The sequence below is a fragment of the Pelobates fuscus genome, chromosome 7 (genome assembly GCF_036172605.1).
Source record: "Pelobates fuscus isolate aPelFus1 chromosome 7, aPelFus1.pri, whole genome shotgun sequence".
Taxonomy (NCBI): Eukaryota; Metazoa; Chordata; class Amphibia; order Anura; family Pelobatidae; genus Pelobates; species Pelobates fuscus.
The window spans coordinates 32,977,904-33,002,119 of record NC_086323.1 but is presented as its reverse complement, the minus strand read 5'-3'; the positions used below and the strand labels follow the sequence as shown (position 1 = coordinate 33,002,119).

The 24,216-nt window shown below is 42.1% G+C and overlaps 1 protein-coding gene across 1 annotated transcript in view; it reads left to right on the top strand.

Moving 5' to 3' along the window:
- Window positions 1-23,534, top strand: part of RPE65 (retinoid isomerohydrolase RPE65) — a 28,822-nt gene extending 5,288 nt beyond the window's left edge. The window contains exons 3-14 of the mRNA XM_063427908.1: window positions 6,266-6,416; window positions 6,885-6,992; window positions 7,373-7,514; window positions 16,165-16,312; window positions 17,656-17,737; window positions 17,873-18,005; window positions 19,563-19,702; window positions 20,199-20,328; window positions 21,091-21,205; window positions 21,303-21,397; window positions 21,480-21,591; window positions 22,926-23,534. Of these exons, the coding sequence (XP_063283978.1) occupies window positions 6,266-6,416; window positions 6,885-6,992; window positions 7,373-7,514; window positions 16,165-16,312; window positions 17,656-17,737; window positions 17,873-18,005; window positions 19,563-19,702; window positions 20,199-20,328; window positions 21,091-21,205; window positions 21,303-21,397; window positions 21,480-21,591; window positions 22,926-23,077 (1,508 nt within the window). The 3' untranslated portion in view covers window positions 23,078-23,534. The remainder of the gene's footprint in view (window positions 1-6,265; window positions 6,417-6,884; window positions 6,993-7,372; window positions 7,515-16,164; window positions 16,313-17,655; window positions 17,738-17,872; window positions 18,006-19,562; window positions 19,703-20,198; window positions 20,329-21,090; window positions 21,206-21,302; window positions 21,398-21,479; window positions 21,592-22,925) is intronic.
- The last annotated feature ends 682 nt before the right edge of the window (window positions 23,535-24,216 follow it).

The window sequence follows — 24,216 nt, the reverse complement described above, 5'->3', positions numbered from 1 at the left end:
ATTGTTTGGAATAACGTGCTTTAAAACATCAGGTGTGATGTTGTATCGATCAGGTAGTGTAAGGGTTACGCCCGCTTCACAGTGACAGACCAAACTCCCCGTTTAACGCACCGCAAACAACCGCAAACAGTCCATTTGCACAACCGCAAACTCCCCATTTGCCCAAGGTTTATACCAAGCTAGCCATGTCCCGTTCCTTGTCCTCACTAATGTCATTGAAGGTCTCTTCCTCCACCCAGCCACGTACAACACCAAGGGTCCCCGAAAGGTGACAACAAGCCCCCTGGGACGCCTGCTGTGTTTGGTCTTCCACCTCCTCAAAGCCACCTTCCTCCTCTGACTCCTCTTCTTCAGACTCCTCTCTCTGCGTTGCCTCTCTCTGCGTTATTATAAGGTGTGTTAAGTAGTACTATTCTTATCAGTTTAATCCCTGTTACGTCCCCTATCAGGGGACGTGTATATGGCATCGATTTTAGGAACCGGTAGATGGAAAAAGATGCTTGGTCGGTCCTCCTACTTCAAATTTGGGGCACTGCGCGTGCAATCTAATGTGCCACCAGATAGGAGTGGTGTGTTAAGTAGTACTATTCTTATCAGTTTAATCCCTGTTACATCCCCCTCATCAGGGCTTTTTTAGTCGAATGTATCGCCCACTGTCAGTCCCTTCGGGATCCATCCCTCATTCATCTTAATAAAGGTGAGGTAATCTAGACTTTTTTGACCTAGGCGACTTCTCTTCACAGTGACAATACCTCCTGCTGCACTGAAGGTCCTTTCTGACAGGACACTTGAAGCGGGGCAGGCCAGAAGTTCTATCGCAAATTGGGATAGCTCAGGCCACAGGTCAAGCCTGCACACCCAGTAGTCAAGGGGTTCATCGCTCCTCAGAGTGTCGATATTTGCAGTTAAGGCGAGGTAATCTGTTACCTGTCGGTCGAGTCGTTCTCTGTGGGTGGACCCCGAAGGGCTGTGGCGATGCGTAGGACTTAAAAAGCTCTGCATGTCCTCCATCAACAACACGTCTGTAAAGCGTCCTGTCCTTGCCGGTGTGGTCGTGGGAGGAAGAGGATTACTTTCACCTCTTCCCCTGTTAGATTCCCGTTGTGCTGTGACATCACCCTTATACGCTGTGTAAAGCATACTTTTTAATTTATTTCGGAACTGCTGCATCCTTTCCGACTTGCGGTAATTAGGTAACATTTCAGGCACTTTCTGCTTATACCGGGGGTCTAGTAGCGTGGACCAGGTCGTTCTCCTTCAGTCTTTTTATACGAGGGACCCTCAACAGGCACGACAGCATGAAAGATCCCATTTGCACAAGGTTGGATGCCGAGCTACTCATGTCCCGTTCCTCGTCCTCCGTGATCTCACTGAAGGTATGTTCTTCCCCCCCCAGCCACATACAACACCACGGGTACCAGATAGGTGACAACAAGCACCCTGGGATGCCTGTTGTGGTTGGTCTTCCTCCTCCTCCTCAAAGCCACATTCCTCCTCTTACTCCTCTTCCTCACAATCCTCTTCCAGCATTGCCGCAGGTCCAGCAAGCGATGCTGATAAGGCTGTTTCAGGTGGTGATGGTGACCACAACTCTTCCTCTTCACGCTCATCTACGGCCTGATCCAGCCCTCTTCGCAGGGCATGCTCCAGGAAGAAAACAAATGGTATGATGTCGCTGATGGTGCCTTCGGTGCGACTGACTAGGTTTGTCACCTCCTCAAAAGGACGCATGAGCCTACAGGCATTGCACATGAGCGTCCAGTAACGTGGCAAAAAAATTCCCAGCTCCGCAGAGGCTGTCCTAGCACCCCGGTCATACAAATAGTCGTTAACGGCTTTTTCTTGTTGGAGCAGGTGGTCGAACATTAGGAGTGTTGAATTCCAACGTGTCGGGCTGTCGCAAATCAAGCGCCTCCCTGTCATGTTGTTTCGCCGCTGGATATCTGAAAAGTGCGCCATGGCCGTGTAGGAACGTCTGAAATGGCCACACACCTTCCTGGCCTGCTTCAGGACGTCCTGTAAGCCTGGGTACTTATGCACAAAGCGTTGTACGATCAGATTACACACATGTGTCAACTTGCCCAAATTCAATACCGCCAACAAATTTCTTCCGTTGTCACAAACCATTTTGCCGATCTCCAGTTGGTGCGGAGTCAGCCACTGATCCACCTGTGCGTTCAGGGCAGACAGGCGTGCTGGTCCGGTATGACTCTCTGCTTTCAGGCAAGTCAACCCCAAGACGGCGTGACACTGCCGTATCCTGGATGTGGAATAGTACCTGGGGAGCTGGGGGGGTGCCGTTGATGTGGAGCAAGACGCAGCAGCAGAAGAGGACTCAGCCGAGGAGGTTATGGAAGAGGATGGAGTAGGAGGAGTAGAGGAGGTGGCAGCAGGCCTGCCTGCAAGTCGTGGCGGTGTCACCAACTCCTCTGCAGAGCCACACATTCCATGCTTGGCAGCCGTCAGCAGGTTTACCCAATGCGCAGTGTAGGTGATATACCTGCCCTGACCATGCTTTGCAGACCAGGTATCACTGGTCAGATGGACCCTTGCCCCAACACTGTGTGCCAGACATGCCATTACTTCCTTTTGCACAATCGAGTACGGGTTGGGGATTGCCTTTTGTGCAAAGAAATTTCGTCCGGGTACCTTTCATTGCGGTGTCCCAATAGCTACAAATTTTTGGAACGCCTCAGACTCCACCAGCTTGTATGGTAAAAGCTGGCGGGCTAAGAGTTCAGACAAGCCAGCTGTCAGATGCCGGGCAAGGGGGTGACTTTGTGACATTGGCTTCTTACGCTCAAACATGTCCTTAAAAAAACACCTGACTGTGGGCAGATGACGAAGGCGAGAGACGGAGTGGCGGATGGTTTAGAGGGGGCAAGGAGGACAGCAGTGGTTGACGTGGCTGAAGATGCTGGACCAGGAGGAGGATGGCGGCTTTGAGTTTGTGTGCTTCTTGTACTCATGTGTGGATCCCATGGGTGTTTGTGATGTGCGATCATGTGCCTTCGCAAAGCAGTTGTACCTAGGTGGGTGTTGGACTTCCCACGACTCAGTTTCTTTTGGCACAGGTTGCAAATGGCATCGCTGTTGTCAGAGGCAGACACACAAAACAAAAATGCCACACTGCTGAGTTCTGCAATGACGGCATTCTGGCGGTGGCAACAGCATGCGTTGATTGGCGTGCTGTCTGGCTGACCCCGGGTGCCGATGCATGCTGTTTGACTGTGCCACTAGCTCCTTGCGACGACCTCCCCCTGCTTCCAACTCGTCTCCTCCTCCTCTCTGTCTCCCCATCTGAACTTTCCCCCTGTTCTTCTTCTCTTCTAGTGGGCACCCACGTGACATCCACGGATGCATCGTCATCATCAACCGCTTCACTTGTATCTGGCAACTCAGCAAAGGAAGCAGCAGCGGGTACAACATCATCATCATCACACCGTACGTCCATGTGTGTAATGCCTGACTGAGACATATCCCTGTTATCTACATCCTCTGGCAATAATGGTTGCGCATCACTCATCTCTGCCAACTGATGTGTAAATAACTCCTCTGACAGATCAAGTGAAGCGGCTTTGGTGCTAGTGTTGGTGGTGGCGGCAGGCGGGCGAGTGGTAACTTGAGAGGTGCCCGAAGCTAAGCTGGAGGAGGATGGTGCGTCAAGGTTCCGAGCGGAAGCTGTAGAAGATTGGGTTAAGTGGTCTGGGTGCCTAGAGTGGTCCTTTAAGCTAGAATGCTCAGACATGTACCCCTATTATATCATAATGTCAGAATGATTAGCAGATGTTCATATTAGTATGTTTACTCAACATGACAATGTTTTACCTAAAGTCAAGCTTGTTTATATAAAAAATTGTGCAGACTTCATCTATGCCATATAACTGTCAACCACGAATAGCCGGTAACTGCTATTGTGGCACTACCAGCAGATATGTTTCATTCTTCATGCACACAAAAATAAAGAATTTATAAAAAAAAAAAAAAAACATGGCTCACACATGTTCTGCTTGGCTGTAGGTAGAGACTTTATATGTCTAAACGTTTTCCATATATCACAGATGGGAAGGATTACACAATGGCTGTTATGGGTTCTGAGTCCATAGATAAGAGAGCCTACGTAATTCAGCCAAAAAACATTGGGAGAGAAAATCCAAAACAGTGCAAAATTTAATTAAAAAAAAAAGTACTCTTATTGCTTCATAGTTAAATTTGGGGCTGGGACCAGCAGTAGCAGGAAAGACATCACCACGATAACGCTTATGGTTTCTGTGATTCATGAGCACTTCATCAGAGATGAATAAAGAGCCCGTGATGCATGAAACGCATTGGCTTTTTTGGGGGGGGGGGGGGGGGGGGGAAGATGATGTACATGCCAACGAAACTCTGAGACAGAGTTTCCTCAGTTATCCAGATGTTCTGCCTGTGGCTTACAGAGGGTGCACTAGTGGCTTATAGTTTCAGGTTATGAAGGATCATAGAGTGAGTCACTGCCCCAAGATTAGAGGACCAGCACAAGAACGTATACAGAGAGATATCACCTATAAAAACCGAGAGCTAAAAAAAGATACTTCATTGTCAGATCTGGGGACCTTTGTCTACTGTTCTAGAAATAAGCAGACTGAAGATGATCTGTGAACAATGTGAAAGATTTGACCTTGGTGGGGGATATGTAAATGAAGAATCTATTTCTAAATCCGTGGCTTTGGCATAAATTCCAAATCTCTACAACACAACGCCTGGCTCATTGGCACTCAGAGAGCTGAAGGCTTGGACAAAGAACAAAGACCATGCTTATCAATAAGACATTCTTGAACAAGGGTACACATTCAAAATCTCAGCTGGAATGTGTGTGAAGTCCTTTGTGGGAACTATAAGTCCAAGTCAAAGCTTCTTATAGACAAAGCCATGACCAGTAGATTCTATCCTGTTTGTGGTCACACAAACATTACATTTTAGTAATCCCAATTATAGCATAATGCTCATTGTATGCCAATATCTTAAGCTCCTCCACTTTCCTACAAACTTTTTGCATTAGCCAGCAGACATTTAAAGTTACCATTTGTTTCTTGAACGTTATTTGAACAATTTGCAACTAATACCTTCTTTCTCTGTTTTCTAATATTACTACTGCCCACCGCCTCCACCCTCCTTGACTTTAGCTAAATTCCCTCTCTTTTTTGTACTATCTACCACATTTACCATTCTATGACGCCCCACCAATCATAGTTTAAAGCCTCCCCCAACCTTCTAGACAACCTTTTCCCCAGCACAAAAGGCCCTCTTCCATTCTGGTGCAATCCATCTTGGCTGTAAAGATTGTGCCCAAGTGCAAAATCAACCCAGTGCTCTAAAAAGCCAGAATCCTCCTTCCTACACCAACACTTCAGCTTTGCCTTGACCTTTCTAATATCCCTCTACCTTTCCACTATAGCATGCGGCACAGGTAATATCTCAGAAAATACCACCTTGGAGGTCCTCTTCTTAGGTTTGCCACCTAATTCCCTGAACTCAAGGTCCTCCATCTTCCTCTAACATTGTGAGTAGTACCAACATGGACCATAACAGCTGGCTCATCCCAGCATCTCCCAATAATCCATTCACTCTATCAGCAACATGTGGCACCCGGGAGACAGCAAACTGTCCGGTTGATGCAAATCAGTAGTTACGTTCTAGTTTTTAAAAAAGTTTATTCCTCTGTAGTGAATAGGTCAGAGGGGCCCTAAATCGCTGTCCTGCCAGCATACTCCCATTTTTGGTGGAAACATCCACCAGTAAGCTAGTGGGCATACCCACCACCCACCCCACCCCTTCCAATATCAGAACTGCAAACTTGGCAAATATGAAATCCTGTCTCGATTTCAGACTACCAAACTTGGCAGCTCTGGTGACCTTCAGTCCCAGGATTGTAGTCTATTATAAATAGCTTCAATAACACCGGCTTGTTTCAATTGAGTTTGAAAATTGGTAAACTTGTATCTTCTTCATCCGGCAAATACACTTTAGGGTTATTCTTTAAATAAGGAATTCACAAGGGAGCTGCACATCTCAAGCCAAGTCGTAAAATAGCTTTCTATCTTTGGCCATTTTAAATTAAGAAGTGCAATTCTCCAAAATGTACAGTTTAGAGCTTCCAAGTCAAAATTTAATTTAATCTTGTGTTTTGAAATTCATAATATAGCTCTTAAAAAGCTGTACCGGTTAATTTGCTATCTCCTGTGATTTATGCTATTATCTATTAACTTGGACTTATTCCTTTGAAAAGGTCGCGTTCCACTTTGGCTATCAGGCAGTCTCCTAAGATGTGGACCTGGGCTGTTTGAGGTTGGCTCTGAAATTTATTACCATTTGTTTGACGGACAGGCTCTTCTCCATAAATTTGAGTTTAAAGACGGACATGTGACGTATCATCGGAGGTACCTACAAAAAAAAAAAAAAAACCTTCAGTTAACCTGTTTCTCTTCTTTTACGATTTCCTTTGCTTGATAATGTGACTCTCATATTCTCCTGATTCTGTTCTAAGTTAGAACATTGGAAGGCTATTCCTGATATGGGCTAATTTTTCTGTAATATAATATTGCTCCCAAATACCCTTTAATCTTTATCCGGTACTTCTTGGGCTTTTTTTTTAACTCCCGCCATATTTTAAAGTGTATATTATTGAGATGTTGCTCTTAATAAGTAGATGTACTTAAATATATGCTGTCTGAAATATATGAACTAAACTCTTATTGAAATAGACACATACATATAGCCAGCGATGGTGATGTGACTAAGAATGAAGGAGAAAAAAAAAAAGGAATATCCAATCTTTGTTCTCCAAGTGGCAAATTAATTAAAACTCCCACAATTCTTGCGTTATTGAGCAATCTTTCTATTTGCAGATTTATTCGTACCGACGCTTACGTCAGAGCAATGACAGAGAAGCGTATTGTAATTACAGAGTTTGGCACCTTTGCATTCCCCGATCCCTGTAGGAATATATTTTCAAGGTAAGCAAAGTGTTTTTTCGGACGGAGAGTCCCTGTTTCATACCCCAATCTTTCTGCTCCCGTTTCTATCCTAATATCCCTTTTATCTAGCGTATAACAGAATTTCACAGCAATACAATTTGCCATAATATGTACTTACAGTACAATGAATGTGTGTACAGTGTGCTTGTTCTAAATAGTTTTTTAAAGTTGTGTAAATAATCATCAGTAGGTCACAAAATCTCCTAAAAATGTCCTATAATAACCGCTCTCCCTCTATCCACACCCATTAGAATGGAAGATTCCATTTTTGTCGTTTGGAATGTTGGTAGTTATGGTAAATTGGATGTATAGAATGTTCTAGTATCAGTAAGCTAGTGAATGCTCATTTTTCTGTGTAGGTTTTTTTCATACTTCAAAGGTTTGGAAGTGACCGATAATGCGCTGGTCAATGTGTATCCTATCGGCGAGGATTATTACGCCTGCACCGAGACAAATTACATAACGAAGGTTAATCCAGAAACTCTGGAAACCATTAAAAAGGTGGGCCGTTTTCTTTTAAGGTCATTCTTTCATATTTTGTATGTGCATCCTGTATACTGAACTTAAAGGTATTTATCAAACTTAGGTAAACTATAGTGTCAGGAAAACAAACTTGATTGGGTGTTTAACACCCACCACCCCCGCACTCACCCTTACCTGGTCCGCCTTCTCTCCTCCCTGTCAACATCCCCATAGGAAAGCATTATACAGTGCTTTCCAATGGGGATTCTGGTGACGCTGAATGTCCTCATGCATAGCGTGAGGACGTCCGGCGACCAAAAGTCACCGAACAGCCTGGAAGTCCCTCTAGTGGCTGTCTGGTAGACAGCCACTAGAGGTAGAGTTAACCCTAGCGGGTAATTATTGCGGTTTCTTAAACTTAAACTGAAATAATTACTTTTCCAGGGCTAAGTGACCTGGGACACTGCACCCAGACCACTATGAGCTGAAGTGGTGTGAGTGCCTATAGCAGTGATGGCGAACCTTTTTGAGCCCGAGTGACCAAACCGCAATACATGCCAACTTTTTTTTCCTTAAAGTGCCAACACGGCAATTAAACCTCAATACTGAGGTTTAAGTTTAGAAAAAACAACTCGTACTGTTGTCCGAACTAATTAACAACTTTTGTTTTAAAAGAACACAACAGCAGAGAGTTCAATAATACAAATTTTAAATAATGATATAAATAGATAAAATTAAGCTTATATTTATTAGTATCTCCAACAAACATACACACAGAGACTGCTGAATACATACACACAGTCTGCTGAATATACACACACAAGACTGCTGAATACAGAGACTGCTGAGTACACACACACACACACACAGACTGCTGAATACACACACATACAGTCCGCTGAATACACACACATACAGTCCGCTGAATACACACACATACAGTCCGCTGAATACACACACATACAGTCCGCTGAATACACACACACACACAGACCGCTGAATACACACACACACACACACAGACTGCTGAATACACACACACACACAGACTGCTGAATACACACACACACAGACTGCTGAATACACACACACACACAGACTGCTGAATACACACACACACACACACACAGACTGGTGAATACACACACACACAGACTGCTGAATACACACACACACACACACACACACACACAGACTGCTGAATACACACACACACAGACTGCTGAATACACACACACACAGACTGCTGAATACACACACACACACACAGACTGGTGAATACACACACACAGACTGGTGAATACACACACACAGACTGCTGAATACACACACACACACAGACTGCTGAATACACACACACACACAGAGACTGCTGAATACACACACACACAGACTGCTGAATACACACACACACACACACAGACTGCTGAATACACACACACACAGAGACTGCTGAATACACACACACACAGAGACTGCTGAATACACACACACACACAGACTGCTGAACACACACACACACACAGACTGCTGAACACACACAGACTGCTGAATACACACACACACACACAGACTGTTGAATACACACACACACACACACAGACTGCTGAATACACACACACACACACAGACTGCTGAATACACACACATACTGCATTGAGGGTTGTAGTTTAAGGGGCATTGAGGGGTGCTGTGTGTGTGAGGGTTTCTGTGTGTGCTGTGTGTGTGTGAGGGGTGCTGTGTGTGTGTGTGAGGGGTGCTGTGTGTGTGTGTGAGGGGTGCTGTGTGTGTGTGTGAGGGGTGCTGTGTGTGTGTATGGGGTGTGTATGTGTGTGTATGAGTGGTGGTGTGTGTGGTGCTGTGTGTATGAGTGGTGGTGTGTGTGGTGCTGTGTGTATGAGTGGTGGTGTGTGTGTATGAGGGGTGGTGTGTGTGTGTGTGTGTGTGTGAGACAGGGGTGCTGTGCTGTGTGGGGGGTAGGGCTGTTGTGCAGGGGTAGGGGTGCTGTGCTGTGGGGAGTAGGGGTTATGTTTGTGTTGTGGGGGTGCTATGTGGGGGGGTAGGGCTGCTGTGTGTGGGGGTAGAGGTGCTGTGTATGGGGGGTAGAGGTGCTGTATGTGGAGGTAGGGGTGCTGTGGGGGGTAGGGGTGCTGTGGGGGGTAGGGGTACTGTGTTGGGGATAGGTGTACTGTGTGGGGGATAGGTGTACTGTGTGTGGGGGCAGAGGTACTGCTGGGGGTAGGGGTACTGTGTGGGGGGGTAGGGGTAGGGTACTCTGTGGGGGTAGGGGTACTGCTGGGGTGCTGTGTGTGTGGGGGGTAGGGGTACTGTGTGGGGGGTAGGGGTACTGTGTGGGGGGTAGGGGTACTGTGTGTGTGAGGGGTAAGGGTACTGCTGGGGGGTAGGGGTACTGTGTGTGTGGGGGTAGGGGTACTGTGTGTGTGGGGGTAGGGGTACTGTGTGTGGGGGGGTAGGGTTACTGTGTGTGTGGGGGTAGGGGTACTGTGTGTGTGAGGGTAGGGGTACTGTGTGTGTGGGGGTAGGGGTACTGTGTGTGTGGGGGTAGGGGTACTGTGTGCGTGGGGGTAGGGGTACTGTGTGCGTGGGGGTAGGGGTACTGTGTGCGTGGGGGTAGGGGTACTGTGTGGGGGGGTAGGGGTACTGTGTGGGGGGTAGGGGTACTGTGTGGGGGGGTAGGGGTACTGTGTGGGGGGGTAGGGGTACTGTGTGTGGGGGGGTAGGGGTGCTGTGTGTGGGGGGTAGGGCTAAAGGTGTTTTAATAAAAAAAAGTATATTAAATCAGTCCGGTGGTCCGGTGGTGGCAAGCAGTCTTCCGGGTCGGGAGGCAGGGAGAGGGATCTTTGCAGCAGCTCCCCTGTCCTCCCGCACGATGCTGTGTGGAGCATTGCCATGGTAACGCGCGGCAACGCTCCACACAGCTTGCTCGCGGGAGGACAGGGGAGCTGCATCACAGATCCCTCCCCTGCCTCCCGACCCGGAAGCAGAGTAGGCGCCTGCAGTTTCGGGCAGGCAGGTGCCTACTTTGCATTATTGGCGAACCTATGGCCGCGTGCCCACAGAAAGGGCCCGGCGTGCCACCTGTGGCACGCGTGACATAGGTTCGCCATCACTGGCCTATAGAGTCCCTTTAAATAGACATAAAGAAGTGAGGTGAAGATCTCTTAAAATGACTGGGAATGTAATGAATATAACATTGTGGTCTAACAGATGGAGAAATTGCTGACAAATTACATTTGTAGGTTATATTTTTTGAGTATACAGTTGCAAGGAAAAGTATGTGAACCCTTTGGAATGATATGGATTTCTGCACAAATTGGTCATAAAATGTGATCTGATCATCATCTAAGTCACAACAATAGACAATCACAGTCTGCCTAAACTAATAACACACAAAGAATGAAATGTTGCCATGTCTTTATTGAACACACCATGTAAACATTCACAGTGCAGGTGGAAAAAGTATGTGAACCCTTGGATTTAACCCCTTAATGACGCTCGACGGAAATTTTACGTCAAGGCAGACCTACCCTTAAGGACGCTTGATGGAAAATTTCCGTCAATTACTAAAGTTAACGCCAGATCGCCGCAATTGCAGCGATCGTGGGGTTAACGCTGTTGCTGGGTGCCTCGGCGTTTGAGGAAGCCCAGCAACAGCCAATAGCGCTGTCCCAGCACATGTGATCGCTGTGACAGCCAGTTACAGTGATCACAGTGCTGCTGGGAATTCTGATCTTCCTCCTTCCACCTCTGTGTGTGATTAGAAGCGGAGAGAGACGGATCGTTTGAAACTTTGTGTCCCTGACAGACACAAAGTGTGTAAAAGTTAAAAGAAAAACTGTACCTCCTTTTCCTTTGAAAATTAACAAGGGTTTAACACTTTGATCACTGGCAGCAGTGATCACAATACTGATCACAGTACTTTACTGAGATCAGAGTTTAGTTTTTTTCACCCTCAGGGGTTAACTTTATTTTCTTTTTAACCCTCAGGGGTTAAATATATTTAATTTATTTTTTTTACTATTATTTTCAGTTAATTAGTTAGCTGGGGTGGATTGAAGCTATGGGGAATTGGGGAATCTAGCATTAGTGTAGCTAGGAAGCTGAAAAGTTTTAGAAAGTTATTAAAAGTTTGTAAAAGTTATTAAAAGTTTATAAAAGTATTAAAAAGTGAAAAAAGAGAAAAAAAAAGTCAAAGCATTTCTGCTTTGCTAGGTGTAAGCACTGTGTTTAGCGGTGATCTGATTTCTGTTTTTACCCAAAGGGTTCATTTAAAAAAAAAAGTTTTTAGAAGTTTTAGAAAGTTTTTAAGAGTTTTAAAAAAGTTAAAAAAAAGTATTAAAAAAAGTTCAGAAAACAAAAAAAAGTATTAAAAAAGTTTAAACCCCCCCCCCCCCCAAAAAAAATACGTTATTTAGTTAAAGTTAATTTTAAGCTTTTACCATGCTTAGAAAGTTTAGTGCCGAGGAGGCATATAATATGTTAGCAGCCGACTCAGAGGCAACCGACACTGCCTCAGAGAGTGCGGAGGGTTACTATGTGCCAGACACAGATGAAGAAAGTGACGATACCCCTGGCACTGCTCCTGGCGCTGATATCTGGGTGCCCCCTAACAATTTTGTCCCCGACATCCCTCTGTTCACTGCGACTCCTGGTATTCAGGGAGACGTGACCAGCTATAACTCCCAGGATTTTATGGAGCTGTTCCTTGGGGATGATTTTTTAGGGCAGATAGTTACACAAACAAATATTTATGCAGCGCAGTATCTGGCACAAAATGCAACAAGTCACCTTGCCACAAAAGGGAGCTGGTACCCCACCAGTGTGCCAGAGTTAAAACAGTTCTGGGCACTAACCATGCTAATGGGAATTATAAAAAAGCCCAGCATCCGAATGTACTGGTCCAAAAACCCAGTATGCAATACTCCCATTTTCTCTCAGACCATGAGTAGGCCCAGATATGAATCAGTACTGCGTTTTCTAATGATAATTTGAAGTGCCACCCCAAAGATCATCCGCAGTATGACAAACTCTATAAAATCCGCCCCCTAATTAACCATTTTAATAAAGAATTTGGCATAGTTTATACTCCCCAAAAGAATATATGTATTGACGAGTCCCTAATGAAATACAAGGGTAGACTGGGGTTCAAGCAATACATCCCAGCCAAAAGATCCCGGTATGGCATCAAGCTATACAAGTTATGTGAAAGTAGCAGTGGGTATGTTTATACCTTCAGAGTATATGAAGGTAAAGATAGCCACCGGGATCCCCCAGGTTGCCCTGATGTAGTTGGGACTAGCGGAAAAATAGTTTGGGATCTAATGAACCCGCTACTGAACAAGGGGTACCACCTCTACCTTGATAATTATTACAATAGCATACCCCTCCAAAAAATGCTATATTGTTTTGAGACTGTGGTCTGCGGCACTATCCGCAAGACACGCACTGGCTTCCCCAAGGCTCTGGCAGAGGAAAAAAAATTAAAAAGGGGGAAACGGCTGCTCTATGCCAGGACGAACTGCTGGCTCTGAAATACAGAGACAAAAAGGAGGTGTTCATACTGACTACCATGCACAGTGAACACACACGCAGGGTCGCAGTCCGTGGCAGACAGGAAACAAGATGGCTGCCTGTCTGCATTAAGCAATACAACAAACACATGGGGGGAGTTGACCTGTCTGATCAACTGCTGCAGCCATATCTGATAATGAGAAAGACCAGGGCCTGGTATAAGAAAGTGGGCATTTATTTAATGCAAATGGCTACTCACAATGCATTCATCCTTTTCAAAAAGGCAAATCCTCAGCTGAAATGTACTTTTCTTACATTTCAGTTCCAGCTAATTTCGGTGCTGCTCACTGAGTGCCACAGTGGGGAGCCATCAGCAGGGCCTAGCAGCAGAGATATTCAGACAGGTCACTTCTGCTTTCAGATACCACCAACCCCCCCAAAAAAGACCCCCCAGAAAAGGTGCAGGCTGTGTTACCAGAGAAGCATTCGAACGGAGACCTGTTTCTACTGCCCTGATTGTCCCTCTCAGCCTGGCCTTTGTATTGGGAACTGTTTTAAATTATTTCATACTCAGGGCCAATAAATTCTCAATACAATTAATATTCTTGTTGTAGTTCTTCTGGTATTTAACCACTAACTATATATATATATACTTTTATTTAGTTAATTGGGGTGGATAATAGTTCCTGGGAAATTGGGGAGTTTAGTGCGTATGCTAGGGGTAAAAAAAAAAAAAATAAACACAAAAAAATAAAATAACATTATTATAACATTGTTTTGTTACACAAGTTCTTGTGTAAAAAGTTCAAAATGCTTAGGAAGTACAGTTAGAGAATTCTGACAGCGGATTCAGAGGTGACAGACAGTGCCTCAGAGTTTGACCCAAAATGGGACATGGACCCAGCATGCAAATTCAAAGTTTGAAACAAACCTGAAATGGCCGAGTCTCAAATTTGCCCCTTCAACATCCACATATACCCGAGAAAGGTACACACGGGGGTATTGCTGTACTCAGACGAAATAGCTGAGTGACATATGAAGCGTTATACTGCTGTAGCACACCTAAGGATTGTAAACTATGCAGTAAAATCTCAAAGTGTGTGTCAAAAAGGCAGAGAAAATGCTTACTAGTACTAGACTTGGTACTCACTAGCGAAAAAATGATCCCACCCTAAGGTTCAAAATGGGCCTTTTGAAATACCCTGGGGTGTCTTCTTTAAAAAATGGTAGGCCTTTGGGAGGGAAGTTTGAATTCTCAACCTGTCAAATGCCCCAAAATGGGACATGGACCCAGCGTAAAAATTCAAAGTTTGAAACAGACCTGAAATGGCAGAGTCTCAAATTTGCCCCTCCAACATCCACATATACCTGGGAAAGGTACACATGGGGGTATTGCTGTACTCAGACGACATAGCTGAGTGACATATGAAGCGTTATACTGCCGTAGCACACCTAAGGATTGTAAACTATGCAGTAAAATCTCAAAGTGTGTGTCAAAAAGGCAGAGAAAATGCTTACTACTACTAGACTTGGTACTCACTAGCGAAAAAATGATCCCACCCTAAGCTTCAAAATGGGCCTTTTGAAATACCCTGGGGTGTCTTCTTTAAAAAAATGGTAGGCCTTTGTGGGGAAAGTTTGAATAAGCAACCTGCTATTAGAACCCAAAATGAGTCATAAACCTATAAAATTCTGTAAAAACTGAAATGGTCAGGTCTCCTATGTGGCAGTGTAGCTTCAGGAAATACGACCAAAGGCATACATCGGGGTATCGTTTTACTCACAGGAGATAGCTCAGCATAATTTAGGTTGTTTGATCATATTGGAACATATCAAATATACAAAATTTCCAGCACAAATGTAAGGCATAAGTTAAAAATGGGAAAAATATTTTTTTACCACAAACTTTGACATATAATGGTGAAAAAATGGCGACATGTTAAGGCACAATATATGCCATATGAGATACCCTGGAGTGTCTACTTTCACAAATGGTAGGCCTTTTTGCGGTTATTGAAACAGTCAAACTGCTATAATGGCCCAAATTGAAACATAAGCGCTGCAAATCCGTCTCTCAAAATTCTACTCTAAAAACTGAAATGGTCAGGTCTCCTTTATGGCACTGTAACGTCACCAAATAGTGTCAAAGACATACATTGGGGGTATTGTTTTACTCAGAAGACTTAGCTGAGCATAATTAGGGGTGTTTGATCATAGTGGAACATATCAAATATACAAAATGGCCAGCACAAATGTAATGCTTAAGGAAAAAATGTGAAAAATATTTGTTTACCACAAACTTTGACATATAATGGCGAAAAAATGGCGACATGTTAAGGCACAATATATGCCATATGAGATACCCTGGAGTGTCTACTTTCACAAATGGTAGGCCTTTTTGCGCTTTTTGAAACAGTCAAACTGCTATAATGGCCCAAATTGAAACATAAGCCCTGCAAATTCGTCTCTCAAAATTCTACTCTAAAAACTGAAATGGTCAGGTCTCCTTTATGGCACTGTAGCGTCACCAAATAGTGTCAAATACATACATTGGGGGTATTGTTTTACTCAGAAGACTTAGCTGAGAATAATTAGGGGTGTTTGATCATAGTGGAACATATCAAATATACAAAATGCCCAGCACAAATGTAATGCTTAAGGAAAAAATGCGGAAAATATTTTTTTAACACAAATTTTGACATATAATGGTGAATAAATGGTGACAAGTTAAGGCAAAATATGCCATATGAGATACCATGGAGTGTCTACTTTCACGAATGGGAGGCCTTTGTGTGGTCATTTGAACAACCAAACTACTATAATGCCCCAAAATAAGACATAGGCTTCTGAAGCTGCGTCCTTAAGGGGTTAATAACTGGTTAAACCTCCTTTGGCAGCAATAACTTCAACCAAACGTTTCCTGTAGTTGCAGATCAGACGTGCACAAAGGGTTCACATACTTTTTCTTGCAACTATGTTTGTGTATATGTGTGTGTGTGTATGTATATATATATATATATGCTTTTTTAAAACACGCAAAGATTATTTATAAGTTTGATTTTTTTTGTTTGTGTTTTTTTGTTTGTGTTTTTTTTGTTTAATGTAACATGTAATTATCAATAAGAGAAATAAGTTATTGCTGTTTATTTTTTGGCAGGTGGATCTTTGTAAATATGTTGCCATTAACGGAGTCACAGCTCATCCTCATATTGAACGTGACGGCACGGTATATAATATGGGAAACTGCTTCGGAAAGCATTTTGCATTTGCCTACAATTTAATACAAATCCCGCCATTGCAGGCAGGTGAGTGTCCAACTTAACAGACCATCAAAGAGCAGGTTGTTAGGAATTTAGCTACTGAGTTTACCTCTGTTATTTGTCCATTAACGGATCACATTTTTTACAACAATATATATATACACATGCTGAAAAATTTCAGGGTAATGCAAAAGATATTAATCCGATAAAGTACAACTTAATTTCCCTTTTTGTTCTAGAGCTGTTTGTTAACCTGCAGAGAAACTACACACTATCTTCAATTCTTGACACAATAACCTTTAACCACTAGACATAGATAATGATTGGGTTCTGAAAGACGGTAGCCTGGACTCTCATTGAGCCAAGTGTCTTTCCAACCCTTACCCAATGAAGAGTGCATGGATTATTTAAAAACAAGGGCAATAAGATTCAGGATAATCCACGGAGAATGGCATTATCCTGAATCTTCTTCTAACACATGTAGGGGGGGGGGGGGGGGGTTAGGTACGCCCCTTCTCGGTCTCTCGGTCTCTGCTGGTGTCCTTCTCCTGTCCAAAGCTTGCACAGTTACTGCTAACTCGCATTTGCAAGACTTCTTGTGGGTGGATCCTACTTTTTGGAACAGCCTGCCTACCCTATCAGACTCTCCCCTAGTCTTTAATCATTTGAGAAGTCCGTCAAAACACATCTCTTTAGAAAAGCTTCCCAGAGTAAATTATACTTCACAAACCCATCTCTTGTTCTCTCTTAAAGGGCCTCACTCCCGGACATATTTCAGTTCTGCTACTTTCCCACCTTGTTTCTTAGTTGCTATCCCCTTTGATGCCCCACTTGTTGTTTTTCCTACACCCCACCTCCTCTATATTGTAAGCTCGTTTGAGCAGGGTCCCCATCAATCTACTGTTCCTGTAACATTTTGCAATTGTCTCATTTATTGTTACATTTCATCCATTTATAATATTGTAAAGTGTTGTGAAAAAGGTTGGCGCTATATAAATAATAATAATAATAATAATAATAATAATAAGGCAGAGAAATCAATGGTAGGCAGATGTGCAGATATCCATAAGATATCCAGTCCCGTGTTCCAAGTTTAAAACACAAAAACAGCCAGGCGGCTAATGGTCAGCAGTCCTATGCCTACCGAACCCAAAGCTCCAGAAAGATAAACAATAAAATGGAATGAGAAAAATACTGAATTATAATATTTGATGATAAGGTGAATAGTATGTTGTGTTACATGTTTTTTTTTTGCCATTTATTTATTTTTGTGCCTAGACAAGTAGATCCCCTGAATAATACCTTCGCTACCAGCTAACCAAAGTGCCATGTACAGTGCTAAGATTTTGCAGTAACGTGTCCATATTTAAATATTCTGCCGATTTCAGACAAAGAGGATCCAATAACAAAAGCTAAAGTGGTGGTCCAGTTCCCCTGCAGTGACCGGTTCCAGCCATCCTACGTCCACAGGTAATCCAAATCACAAATAATGTTTAATGGTTCTTTAAAACCCCATCTGCACATGTGCCCAAGTCCCCTTTACTCTGCTTATTTTTGAGTCAATGTATCCAATGCCTTCTCGCTGAAATTGCACTTCTCTTCCAGCTTTGGGATGTCCACAAACTATTTCGTCTTCGTAGAACAACCGGTGAAAATTAATTTGTTCAAGTTCCTCTCAGCCTGGAGTATTTGGGGAGCAAACTACATGGACTGCTTCGAGCCCAACGAAACTATGGGAGTGAGTTACCCGCACAAATTCCTCATCGCATATTTATCAGAAAGACATGAAAGCTGGACCTTTTGTTGTGTCTGGGCTTCAAAACTTTCAGGATTTAAATTTCCTTGGTATCATTTTTCAAAATTGCCAATAAATGCCTCCCTGCCCCTGGTTTGGCATTGCTGAGTTATATTGATATATTTTCTCAAAAATAAGGCTAATTTCTCACAATTGAATTGCCCCACTTGTAAATCAAGGTATTTGAATTGATAAACCTGTATACATGCACAGATCTCATGGGGCGTGTTTTTGTTTATAAGAAAACTGTGACTTTGCTTAGTCACTAGAACACACGATCTCCATCTTGAGTTTTAACTAAATGGACACTATCCATAATTGCTCTGCTATATAGAATGCTTGTGTTTTCTTTTGTTTTATGCAAATATAGTTGCTATTGTTTTTCAGTACAACTAAAAAGAGGAAACGCCATTATCTGTTAACTGCTTAAAGGGACACTCCAGATCCCTAAAGCACTTTAGCTTGCTCAAAAGCTTTATGTGTGAAGAGAGTGTGTGCTCTTTTTTTTATTTTTATTTTTTCATTTTACAAAAATCACATGTCCCTTTTTATACAGTCACTTTGTTACACGCCCTGGCTGTCAATCAGACAAACGGCCCTGTTACTTACTGGTTATTGAGTTCAGTGGAGTCAGCAATTGCCCAGAGCACCTGCCTTGCAGCTGCATTGGGAAGTCTATGATTGGACAGCCACAGAAAGTCTGGGCAGGTGTAAAAAGAAAGGGCTTCAGACAAGCTATAAGTTATCTGCAGTTATTATTAAATTAAATTATTAAATTACTAAACAGTGATTTGTTTATTTTTAATTGAGGGGGCGCGGAGTGTCCCTTTAAAGGCCAACTTTCACCAAATGTTCACTACTCATTTTCTAAAAGTTTATTACAGTTAATGAAACTTAATGAGATATATATATATATATTTAAATGTTGTATATTGATTAGTATTATAACTTTTTTTTTTTTTTTTTTTATAACTTTACAGTTTGTTCTGGTTATAAACCATGTTGGGTCAGACTCTTCTGTTATATCTCTAGCCAACTGCTGCTCAACCTAACTTGTCTGCTGCTGTGTTTGTTCAGTGTGAAACTGCAGCAGCAGCAAGTTAGATTGAGCAGCGGTTGGTCAGATAACTATAGAGTCTGACCCAACAGGGCTGCTCGGACAGAATAAAAGTGATATTTTCTCAAAAACCAAGCAAGTAAAACTGTGATGACCGTTGTCCTTTGACATCCTATTGCAGTGTTTGCCATCCTAACAATCGTTTTTCTTTAACATACCTATCCCAAAACTGTACATCTTTCTCTTTTAACAAAAGCGGGGCTGGCATAAGTGGGCTTTTTTTTTTGTTTGTTTGTTTTGGGGGGGGGACCAGACTGCAATGTTGACAAACGCTATCATGTGTCTTTTAATGGGAAATAGTTTGGATGCATAATATTATACAAACTATCCAATATGAATCAGTTCTGCTAAATCCTCTCTTCCTCCCCTTTTTGATGGTGTAGGTGTGGATGCATGTTGCAGAAAAACACACAGGAGAATATCTCAATATAAAATACAGGACGTCCGCATTCAATATTTTCCATCACATTAACACTTACGAGGACAATGGCTTTTTGGTTGTGGACGTCTGCTGCTGGAAAGGGTAATGCGTTGCCATGCCTGAAACTGCAAAGAGGGATTTAAAGGGGAGATGGCATTTCCCGGGATTTTTAATATTATGTTTACCTATTTCTAGTTTTGGCATATATGTATTTGTGAGGTGTCAAAAATGAAATTAATTATAGAAATACGCACCTCTGAATCCTGCAACTGTGTGCCTCCATCTTGGCTCCCTGTCAATCACTGCTATAAACTTTTTTTGTGCACCTGACTTTCAGCATAATGAAAGTCTAAAGAGAAACAATGTTTCTATTTCTCCTCTTCATTTGCAATGTTTGCCCTGGATTTGCCTTGTCTTTGCTTCAAAATGGAGCATTTTATAGAAAAAAGGGCTAGCACGTGTTGTATGGGATTTCCAAAGTTTTATTTAGTGGTGCCATAGAAGTGATAGTTGTCCTTTAATCACCCCAATTCAAAACTATGGATCGCAGATCTGTGGTCTACAAAATTATTAATAATCTCTATCTTTCTTTCTGTAGGTTTGAGTTTATCTATAATTATTTGTACCTGGCCAATTTACGGTCAAATTGGGAAGAAGTTAAAAAACATGCTGAAAAAGCTTCTCAGCCTGAAGCCCGCAGATATGTTCTACCCCTTGATATCAAGACGGTATGTTATTCATCCACGGACATAAATTATAGTAATGAAAATTTAAAAATCCATTCTCTTCTCTCTACCCCAAAATGTGTAGTTAATTTCTTACCTGTTTCCTGGGGGGGGGTTGAAATAGGAAAGCCAATCTATTTTTCTCAATCTCGGTAAAATAGACCTACTGGCGTGCTGCATTTGGGATGTGGGATCCTGCAGATGTTTGACCATAACCAAGGATAATTTTACTAAGAGTTTCCATACTAGAAACACCAGACCAAGTCCCTCCATGCCCCCACATCTTTTTCAAATTCAACTTTCGGGAGTTTCCTTTAAAGTGAAACTCTAAGCACCATAACTACTACAGCATATTGTAGTGGTTATGTTGCAAGACCTATATGAGTTCACTCTCTGAAGTTTTCGCAAAACTGTTATCAAGTAGTTTGACGAAAAACAAGCTTCTACCAGCAGCCTATGTTCCTCATCAGCAATCTCTAAGCTGTCAGCAAATATCAAATTATACATGGTAAGATATATAGTTATAACACAAATTGTATCGGAAGCTTAACAACTACAGGAGACTTTGACAAGAATTTAGCCTCGTCAAACAAAGCTGGAGTCTTATCTAAGGAGCTCTCATGTACGAAAATACTGTTTTTAGGTTTACGTTGTGTTTGGATGATTGGCACATTTTGACCATTAATAACATGGTAATTTTGAAAAAGAAATAAATGGTATATTATTGCAACATAGTTTTTTTTTACATTTTTATTATTATTCCAGGAAGACGCTGGTAAGAACCTTGTGTCGTTGCCATATACCACAGCCACTGCCACACTACGCAGCGATGGAACGATCTGGTTAGAACCAGAGGTGTTGTTCTCAGGTCCTCGCCAAGGTAGGAACGCTGAATATAAAATTTAATAGAAACAAAATCTTGAGTCGTGAAAAAAAATATTCAGTGGGTTGTAACAACATTTCTTCTTAACCAACAGCTTTTGAATTTCCACAAATCAACTACAAAAAATATGGAGGAAAACCCTACAGTTATGCCTATGGCCTGGGACTCAATAATTTTGTTCCAGATAGGGTAAGATTATCCCTTTGGGTTATAGCTGGCTGCTCAGTAAGCAGAGAATGTCAAATAACGGGGATTTAAATTTTCTTTCTAGCTTTCCAAACTTAATGTTCGAACCAAAGAAATCTGGGTGTGGCAGGAGCCAAACATGTACCCCTCCGAGCCAATTTTTGTTTCATGTCCAGATGCCCTTGAAGAAGATGATGGTAAGCTAACCTTTAATGATCAGAAATAGAAGAACAAAGTAAAATACAGGAGAATCAGCTGGAACCGATTAACTCATTTAAAAAAAAATATAAATCAAAATGTCCACTTAACCTCTACAACCATATACAACTATATCAAAGTAGATGTGATTCTTCTGCAATAATGAGGCTTCCTATTCCAATAAGGGTTTAACAAACTAATATTTCTGGGATATCGGAATCCTATGGTATTGTATGGAAAGTGAAGATACACTGTTATTGATCTATGTATGTGTTTGTCAGCAAAGCATCTGTTTACCGGCACAGGTTGTCGTCGGTCTGTGTGTGTTTTTGTCAGCACAGGCTACCACTGGTTTCTGTATTTGTTTGTAAGAAGAGGTTGTCATTGGTCTCGGTGTGTGTTTGTCATTGGTTTCTGTATGTGTTTTTCCAGAACAGGTTGTTGTTGTTTGTCAGCCCATGCGGTCACTGGGTCCCAGTATGTGTTTATCAGTACAGATTGGCTTTGGGCTATATATGTAGTACTGTTTATACACATATTTATACACAAATAATATTAGCTTACTTTGAAAATAATTATTTTAAATAAGCTATTAACGTGTCCTTTAAGGTCTAGTTACCTTCTTACTAAATATTTGACTCACTGGTGTAATTAGAATTACAGTCGATTTGGGTTTTCCATCAGTCCTTCTGGTTTACAAATAGTAATATTTAAAGCACTTTTCATTTAGAATTCTCCAGAACACTAATGAAAAACTATCAAAGAATGAGAATCCACGAATTCGTATCTTACATTAAACATCTCGATTGAGGAAATCTTTAAATCGGGCACATAAGGTAAAGCAGCTAGGGCCACTATGCATTAGCTCAACAAAAAAAAATGAACACGAGAGGCTAATTGATGGGCCCTTATTCGTGGACTTTTGCAGGAGTTGGGTGTTACATGAAAAGTGCTTTTAAAGAAGAGAAGGGATTAAGATGGAGCCTATTACAGTTTTACTGCATACCATAAGGGTGATTTACTAAAGTCAGAATTAATCGTGAATTTCAAATTTAAGGCGAGAGAAAAACAAACAGCATGGCATAGCTGACTCCCAATTACCGTATATACTCGAGTATAAGCCGAGTTTTTCAGCACATTTTTTGTGCTGAAAAACCCCAACTCGGCTTATACTCGAGTATATACGGTAGTTTTTTTTTACTTACTATTTGAAATTCACTTTGACTTCTCACAATTGTGAGAATAACCCTGTGTTGCTTTCTATTTTTTTTTAAAAAATAAATTGGTTCGTTCTGCTAAAAGCAATACTTAAACCATCTTTATTTTACTGTAGGAATTCTGCTCAGCGTGGTTGTCAGCCCAGCTGTGGGACACAAGCCTGCATTTCTCCTAATTTTGGATGCGAAGGACATGAGTGAAATTGCCAGGGCAGAGGTAGACACCAATATTCCAGTCACATTCCATGGCATGTTCAAACAAGCCTGACCGGTGGCTAGGACTGAATTCACAATGTCTTTATAAATCTTTTAACACCAAGGTCCTTGAAGTGAATGCTTTAAAAAGAAAATGAAAAAAACAGCAGTATGTCTTCAGAAAAAAAACATATCATTTTATTCTCACGGCTTCTGCTCCAGTCCTATCTGGGACAGAGATAAATGCCGTCTACACTATGTCCTCGATAGGATACAGATTGTCATCACAGCGGCACGCAAACTGACAGACGCAGAACTTGGGACACATTCTGATCAAACATTAAACTCGCTGCACGGCAGCTTGTAATGTATCTGACAAACTAACGCTGTGTACGTGATCTGTGTGAAAAAATATTATCTGAACCATTTTGTAGCGAACGCCAAGTATATTTCTATTAAATTCAGACAAAAATTCCCATTTGCATGTCACTCGGTTATATAACTATTTCATTAAAAATGTTGCCTTGCAATGTGTTTTATTTTTTTTTTTTATTTCATTTCCTCAGTCAATAAAACACATGTAAGGTTTATTCACAAATTTTCTGGATAATGATTTGCTTTGTAAGTTCTGTAAAAATCATAGTATTAAATGAATTAGGTTCAGATAGTTTTAGTTGGTGTATCCCATGGTATATACTGCCCTCTAGAGTTGAAGTGCAGAATGTGCAAGGCACTTTTTTTTGGCTACAAAATTATGGTGGCCAAGCAACCTGCTGTACAACCTATTATTTTTCTTAAGATAGTCATCATTATTCGTATAAGGGTGCTTGCAGTGCCCTGTCCACCTCCCCCATATGGTAAGGAGTCAAACCATTTTAGAATGGTTCAAGTTCTTAACTGGGGCTTGCCAAGCTTTGCTCCCGCCTTTAATAGATCCTGTGGAGCTCTATAAGCTCTTTATCATAGCTACATCCTGCTGAAATGCTGCACCTGCAAGCACCATAACTACTTTAAGTGGAGTGAAGAAAACCTTTAAAGCGGCACTGTCACTCCCCTGAAAATGTTTTTTTTTTTTTTAATTCTTTATTTTTTTATCAATCTGCATGCATGTAATACTTTAAGCAACTGATGCCAAAATGTATTTAAAGTACAGGTCTGAGATATTATACATCACAGTCAAAAGACATGCAGAATGAGGATTTTAGAACAAGA